We start from the raw sequence: 8,568 nt of genomic DNA on the forward strand, positions 1-8,568 counted from the left end.
CGGTTTTGCAGTCATGCAAGTGTTAGGATCTGTCCCTCCACAGACTATGTCAGTACTGGCCACTCCTACTTTCCCTTCCACTCACTCAGTCCCTGCACTCACCTGTCTCCAACCCCCTCGTCAGCCCACCTGTGAACACTTTGACAATTATTTACCTGCTCACTACATAACTGGACTCTTTACAAACATTCCCTGTCAGAACATTGTCATTCTACCCCGAGGTTCCTGGTTCTTGATTGTTGTCTTCTTGAAAGGTTTAAGTTTTGGACTTCTTAGTTATTTTTTTATTTTTGAGTTTTGGAGATGCTACTTTTTGTTTGTTACTGCCTTGGACATGCAAGGTTTCCACTTCTTTGGAGTGTCTAATCATGTCTGGCGTGGCATGGTGTATATAGGCTGTCATGATCTGTCGCTCCACAGACCATGTCTCCTCCCTGGCCACTCCCTCATTTCCATCCCATTCACTCACCTGCTTCCAACTCCCTCGTCATTCCACCTGTGAACAATTCCTCAATCAACCTTCCCCCTATAAGACTGGACTCATGGCAGACATTCAGTGTCAGTTAATTATTTGTTGTAGCAGATGCATGTTCCTGGTTTTCCATGTTGTTCCTGGTTTTTGACAGTTTGGACATTTTCTGATTTTGATTCCTACTGCTCTAGTGTGAGTTTTCCTGAGCTAGCTTTTTACAGCTACCTTTTTTGTTTGTGTCCCTTATCTGCCTTGGATATATAAATAAATACTTTGATTTTGAAACCTTCCGGTTTTGTGGCTTGCATATTGGGTTCAGTCATTCTCATACCATAACATAGGCACTGCGCTGTGGGGGGTTCTATCACGATGCATCTGGAGCGCCTGAGAGGAATCTAGCGTCACTGTCAGGTGGACGGATACCTTTATACTGTATGTCCAAACCGCTTTACTTTTCAGCTAATGGGAAAACAAAAGTTGTGTTCCCAATGGATCCAATGTAGTGATTTTTTTGTCACACGGTCTTGTTAATATTTGCAGTTATATTATACAGCATTTAGTTTTAATGCTGCACTATTTAACGTTCCTCTATACTATACCACAGGTTTGAACCCGGTTTTCTATATAGCTGTGTGCTGTATTGTCTTTTACCATTGAGCTAATAGAGCCTGCAGCCCTGCGTGCTTGCTCAGGGGATAAGTTCAATCTTGACCATGTAGGTAAAAGATGTTTTACCTGATGTGCACTATGTAAAAAATTACATAGTGCTGCTTATAAAATAAAATAAAATAAAATTCATAAAATGTAAAAATCAATAAAAATATTATTGAATTAAAAAAAAAATCAAAAAAAGAAAAAAATCCTCAATTTATACGAGAATGTTTTTTTTTTTTTTTGTTTTTTTTAGGTGGAGATACAAGCTGGTTTCTGCCTGCCAGCGAAGACTCTTTGACTCCTACATGGTGGATAGAACGACGTGGTTGTATATAGATGCAGTGGGTGGCGGTGGTGATGGTTGCATATGGCGGAGCGCGCGGGAGGAGGCACTGCTAAACGTGTGGGGGATTCCTGGGGAGAACGCAACGCTTCCATCTGTCACTCATCAAGAGACCACAGACCACTTTGAAGGATGATGGAATATGATCGACTGACTTTCTGGGTGAGTGTGTGTGTGTGTGTGTGTGTGTGTGTGTGTGTGTGTGTCATGTGTGTGTGTGTGTGTGTGTGTGTGTGCACATGCATGCATACTTGTCTGTCTTTCCCCATCACTCTCTCCATCCTTGTCTGTTTCATGTTTCTCTCACTCTGTGATTGGCTCACACTCACTCTCTCTCTCTCTCTCTCTCTCTCTCTCTCTCTCTCTCTCTCTCTCTCTCTCTCTCTCTCTCTCTCTCTCTCTCTCTCTCTCTCTCTCTCTCTCTCTCTCTCTCTCTGTCTCTCTCTCTCTTAGACGAATCGGATAGGTCCGCACCTGGGAAAGAAGTTCCCTGGTTCGATTCCCGGCCTGCTATGTGTCGAGGTGAGCAAGACACTAACTGTTCTCCCCTGAGTGCAGAACCATCTGAGCAACCATCAGCTGGATGTCTTTCTCTCTCTCTCTCTCTCTCTCTCTCTCTCTCTCTCTCGCTCTCTCTCTCTCTCTCTCTCTATCTCTCTACTATAACGTTTTCAATGATTTAGGGTTACTGCGGATTCTGCAATATTGTTATAAACCATCCAGGTCATCTGGGAAAGGTCTGCTTTCTGTGCCTATTTGCCTAATAAGGCCAAAAAACAATCAAACATGGAGAAGCATTTAGCTAAGGCGTTATGCACCACAATTTACAAACTCCCAGAAAAAAGCTATGCATGTCTGCTGCCATTCTTAGTCCTTTTAATTTCACAGCTAAAGACCTTGCTGCTGCCTTTCAGTGAGTAAATCAATTTTTCTTTCTCTTTGGCACTGTCATTTTTGTCATTGTCAGTTGTAATGCATCCTAATGGCATTGTTATAATAATGTGTATCCTTTTGCTTGATGTTTTGCGTAAAGCACATTGACGTGCCTTGTTCTTCAAACGTGCCATACAGATAAACTCCCTCCTTCTCCCTCTGAGCGCACATGCAGGCTTCAGTAATTAAAGTGCTTTGCTTCATTAACTGTCCTCCGCTGCCCTCTCCTGGTCAAATCATCTAATCAATTTATACCTCCTCCAACACAATAATTGTATGTCCTCCCATTACACATGGACATCATCGATTAGCGTTTAACTTTGAGTTCCCTACACAGCGGCGCGCTTCTCAACCTGTGGGCTGTGAGGATGCTGGAAGTGGGCCCCCCCCAAATAATATAAGATACAGTACCAATGATAATGTGATGTTATCACGCACGCACGAGTCCACATGACACAAGTCAAACACTTAACTTAACCCATTCTGACCTGAGATCAGATTCATACGAGGTTTCCACTGGACACACACTGGTCTGATTAACCCATTCTGACCTGAGATCAGATTCTAAAAATGTCAGTCGTTCTTCGATTTGTCAAAAATAGCAGATCTACAAGCTCATAGCGCGCCACCAAGTGGCGCGCTATGAGCTTGTAGATCTGCTATTTTTCAATAGCTAAAGCATAACATGATGCTTACACCAAAATGGATTCCCGTTCAGAATGGGTTAAGATGTATTTTAATTTTTACTAAATTAAAGCTGATATATGAGTGTGTGAATAAGTCATAGTCAGTCAGTGGATGTGTGTAATGTGCTGTGTGAGCGTATTAAAAGGCAACCTCAACCAAAAGGGTTAGACCCCAAACAGGCCAGTTAATTGGCAGGCCCAAACACGACCTGCATCAACGGGGCTGCATGTCTTTTGTCGTACGTACTGTATATGGCATGGTGTAGTACAGTTGAGTTTGGCTTTTGCTTTTGCACCCCAGGCTACTGACATGCAGGAAATATGCTGAGAATGTAGGTGGATGATTTCCATGAAACAACATGGTTTCATGGAAACCATCCACCTACATTCCTTATAGTTTTGTTGTTTGCTTTTGCACCCCAGCCCGCTGACATGAATGAGCATGTGTATCGGACGGTTATTCTCTTGAAACCACATGATGGTTTCATGGAAACCTCTGTGTGACGTCACGGAGTCAGTGCAGGTCTCTACGCGTAGAAGAAGCTGAGTTTTGGTATGACAGCGGAGGTTGGAGTTCCATACACTGGCCATGCCGTTCAGGGCCCTCCATGGTTGTAGTTCCATACACTGGCCATGCCGTTCAGGGCCCTCCATGCAAGGGGAGGTTGTAGTTCCATACACTGGCCATGCCGTTTAGGGCCCTCCATGGTTGGAGTTCCATACACTGGCCATGCCGTTCAGGGCCCTCCATGCAAGGGGAGGTTGTAGTTCCATACACTGGCCATGCCGTTTAGGGCCCTCCATGGTTGTAGTTCCATACACTGGCCATGCCGTTCAGGGCCCTCCATGCAAGGGGAGGTTGTAGTTCCATACACTGGCCATGCCGTTCAGGGCCCTCCATGCAAGGGGAGGTTGTAGTTCCATACACTGGCCATGCCGTTCAGGGCCCTCCATGGTTGGAGTTCCATACACTGGCCATGCCGTTCAGGGCCCTCCATGCAAGTGCCTTCCTCACTTTCAGGTCTTGTTGGGTTTGAGTTGACCCATGAGCCCATCAGGTACTTGAAGTCCTTGACTTCCTTCAAAGCAGTGCCTTCTGTTGTTGTTAGAGGTGGATATGCTGGCCCTATTGTTTGTTTTTGCTTGTTGTTATTTCCGTCTAAAAGCAAGCATGGCAAGTGGCAATGTTTCTATATATACCAAGTTGCTTGAATGTCGTAATTGTGGCAACCTATCGGGAATAGTATACTTTACTCTGTACTGTAGTCCACTGTACTGTACTGTACTGTACTGTACTGTACTGTACTGTACTGTACTGTACTGTACTGTACTGTACTGTACTGTACTGTACTGTACTGTACTGTGGAATACAACTAAGAGAGCTGTCTGTATATGTACTCCTTTCTTCCTTTTATGGACCGAAACAAAATATATCTACGGTATCTATGTTATACTTTAGCTATTGAAAAATTGCAGATCTACAAGCTCGGAGCTTGTAGGTCTGCTGTTTTTGAATAATCGATCAAATGTGGCACAAATCTTTTAATATGTATTCTTTCAGAGCCAAAGTTTTTAATCTCAAATCTATATACATCTACATTATACATCTTCTGTTGGCTCATAATGCACATACTGTACTATGTGTTCTAACTACAATGTACAGGGTGAAGGGATGTTAGGGAAAGAAAGGTTGCAGCTAGAAAACATGTTTACACTCCTGGAGCTCCATGTCTTGTCGGTGGAGGAAAGTAACTATATGTACATTTAATTAGGTACAATTTTGAGGCATAATTTGTACTTTACTTTAATCGAGTATTTCCTATAATGTCAGTGCTTTTACTTCTACTCCATTACATCTCAGAGGCAAATATTGTCTACATTTATTTGAAAACTTTAGTTACTTTATAGATTTAGATTATTATTATTACACAACATGCATTAACGACCACTTTGGCCTCGTACCGGTATACATTTTTTGCCATTTGAAAATAGCCGATCTAAAAGCTCACAATGTGTCGCAATGCAACGCATTGTGAGCTTGTAGATCTGCTATTTTCCAAAGGTTGTTTATACATGTGAAAACTTGAAAGTGGGCATTCTGCACATTCTGGGAGCGACACACACACACACACACACACACACACACACACACACACACACACACACACACACACACACACACACACCCACACACGCTCTCTCTCGCTCTCTCTGCACACTCTCTCTCTTTCTCTCAATGGTAAAGTGACAGAATGTAAAGAGATTATACACATTTTAATCAGATTGATCACAGCTTACAATAAATTATTAATAATAACCATTCCAACTATATGTCCACCACAATATGCCCTTTTCTCGTGGGAACCCAAAGATCAGTGACTCTGTCTCTAGCTCTCTGTCGTCATTTGAGCTGCTATGTGTAAATTGTGACTTTTATGGCAATTAACAGACTTGTGTTTTCCCCAATCCAGATAGGGCTAGATAGCAGTGTTGTTTTCGTCGACTAAAACTAAGACACCTTTCTCCACTGACGAAAACGCAATGGAAACTAAATGAAAACTAAGCTATGATGACTAAGTAAGACTAAATATACTGTTGATTTAGTCAACAAATAAAAACTAGACTATAATGTTAGTAAGGGACTAGTGGATAAGAGATCCTGTGTAAGTCATTTTACACTTTGTTGCATGCTGAAAATAGCAGATCTACAAGCTCACAACGCGTCGCAACACATTGTGAGCTTGTAGATCTGCTATTTTCAGCAAGTTTAAGTCATTACGACGGCATTAAGGCCCGCCGAAACACATTTTATTAGACTAAATCAACTGTAGATTTAGTCGACACAAATCTGGTTGTGGATCTATCAGCCAATCAGAAGTCAGAGTGGAGGGTATTATGGGATGTATGGGGCAGCTGTATGCATTGATTGATTAAAAAAAAAAGATTATTCTTTTTGTCAAATACGTTTTTTATTAAAAGCAGGTATAAATGATTATATCATTGGTACAGTATACATTTATTCACTTTTTTATTAAAACAAAAAGAAGAAAGGAAAGAAATAAGTGAGGGGCGCTAATATATTAAAGTCTAACTCATGTTGATTAGGTGATGTAAAACAAACATTGAATGCCATTATCAATAAAGAGACAATATGTCGGAATTAGCACATTATAACGTACATTTCCCCATCATTGTCAATGCGTTTACAAACAAACATTGAACTACAGACAAACATTAAACCTGTGTAACGCCCCTCAAAAAACAGACCAAAAGAAAACCCTCAGTCCCTCCCCCCCAGACTGCTCAATGACCGCATAGAATGAAATAGTAAGATGATGAAATAGTCATGGAAATCAACATCTGAAAAGATTCTATAGTCAATTCAAGGATTTGTTTTTTTTATGGTGTTATCATTTTATTATCTGTGATTCAAGTGACTGCAGGGTTCATAGTCTACCTCATCCTGTGGTTTCATTAAAGTAATTAAGATTAACTAATATTTAACATACTGACCTCTGCTAACCATCATACATATTATAACTATATAATGTCATAAAGAGATTCATCCAACCTGATTATTACATTTTAGGACATTGTGTAAAAAGTACAGTGCAGTTAAGTGTAAAGGTTTGCACGGGAGGAAACTATATCTAACTCAATTCCTTTTTGTTTTTTAGTTTTTTTTTAGTTTTTCGTTTTCTCTTTTGGCTTAAATCAGAGCTATTGAACACCATTTACGTCAGTGTGTTGTTTAGAAAATATTGTACGATCTACAAGTTCACAACGAGTTTGTAGATCGGCTATTTTCACAATATTTATGTGTGGTGCCATTCTGTTGCTTGTCTGGGTGAGGGGTCCAGAGTCACACTGACCTTCCATGGTAACATCTTCAGAGTCTGATCAGTGTCAATGTATGGACGGAGTGTGCCAGTGAAGGTGTGTTTGAAGGTGTGGATGCGTGTGTTGGTATCGGGATCAGAGAAGGACAGAGTTCCTTTGTTCCAGTCCAGCTGGACTCTGATCTTCTTGGGGTTCTGCTTCAGTGAGAGAACAGTGACTGACCCTGAGGGGGGGCTTGCTTTGTATTTACCATTATAGAACTGTATGGCCCAACGTGGACCCGCTCCGTTTCCTTTCCTCTGGTAAGACTCCGCTAACACACCCAGTGCCCAGTATGTAGTACTGTCTCCAACCTCAACATCCCAGCTGTGAGTCCCAGAGTTAAAGCCCTCAGAACCCAAGACACAGAGACAGCGGTCAAACCTCCCTGGATTGTCAGGAAGCTGCTGTTTCGTTCCAAATCTCACACTGGTCAGATCATCAGACAGGATGAGCTTTGGATAGGCAGTGTTGGGATCCAGAATGACAGGAGTGTAGGAGACGATGTCCTTCATCTTGTCCCAGACTCCGAAGGCCAGGTTTCCCAGGTGTTTGGCCTCGTCTATCATTGCTCCTGAGACCGGCTGTGGGTCCTGCAGTCCTGCAGTGAGCTGGACTCTTTCCACTGTGGTCTTGTAGTTCTGCAGGAATGAGACGTGTCCGGCTCTCAGCTCCTCTTCGGTGGCTCTGATCGTGTCTGAAATGGTTGATATGTCTCTGTTCAGACCCTCCATCTTCTTCTTCATCATCTGACTCTTCTGCTGCTCTTCCTCCCTCAGTTTGGTGATCCTGGCCTCCTCTGCATCATGTAGAAACTGATGCATCTTCTTAAACTGTTCCTTTATCTGCGTCTCGGTGTGCCGGGCCCGGACCTTAATGTGTTCTGCCGTTTGGTCGTAGTTTGTTTTAACTTCATTAAAAACCTTCAGTTTCTCCTGTAAAGGCTTCAGGGATTTCTGGACTTTCTCCTTGTGTTCTGGTGCAGCTTCATCGATGGGTCTGATAATGTGGTTGGAGTGTGTTTTAGAATCTCGACACACGACACACGCTGGCTGTTGACATTCCAGGCAGAACAGTTTGAGTTTCTCATCGGCGTGCAGAAGGCAGAGAACCCCAGACCCAGTTGAAGCTCTCTGATGTCCCTCCTGTACGAAGGACTCACACAGGTTCTTCAGATCCCGGTTTAGAGTTGGATCAGCAATTGAATGTCTCTTAATACAAATGGGACATTCCTTTGTGACCTTACCTCTCCACCATTCCTGCAGACAGGCTTTACAGAAGCTGTGGCTACACGGCAGTATAACAGGATCTTTAAAGATGTCGCAACACACGGAACAGCAATAATCCTCTTCTGGGCGAGATGCGTTGGAAGCCATTTTGTTTAGAGTTTAGCTACAAATGCCCGAGACAGGAAATGGTAACACTCCTTTTAGAATATTCGAATGAAGTTTACTTTGACTGTGAAAGTGGTTGTTGTTAAAGTCCATTCAGCTGATAGAGCCAGCAGGTAGTTCCAGTGGTCTGGGGTCAGTGCCCAGGTATAGTTCCAGTGGTCTGGGGTCAGTGTTCAGGTATAGTTCCAGTGGTCTGGGGTCAGTGCC

General features: G+C 42.6%; 1 protein-coding gene across 1 annotated transcript; it reads right to left on the reverse strand.

Annotated features, from left to right (window-relative positions):
* Nucleotides 1-6,903: 6,903 nt before the first annotated feature.
* Nucleotides 6,904-8,343, reverse strand: LOC308312143 (nuclear factor 7, brain-like; the record flags this gene model as incomplete). The annotated part of the gene is made up of 1 exon (XM_080794534.1): nucleotides 6,904-8,343. The coding sequence occupies one exon, from the start codon at nucleotides 8,341-8,343 to the stop codon at nucleotides 6,904-6,906; it is 1,440 nt and encodes a 479-aa protein (XP_080650660.1).
* Between the last annotated feature and the right edge of the window lie 225 nt (nucleotides 8,344-8,568).

The sequence above is a fragment of the Protomyctophum bolini genome, assembly GCF_963924005.1.
Source record: "Protomyctophum bolini genome assembly, contig: SCAFFOLD_222, whole genome shotgun sequence".
NCBI classification, from domain to species: domain Eukaryota; kingdom Metazoa; phylum Chordata; class Actinopteri; order Myctophiformes; family Myctophidae; genus Protomyctophum; species Protomyctophum bolini.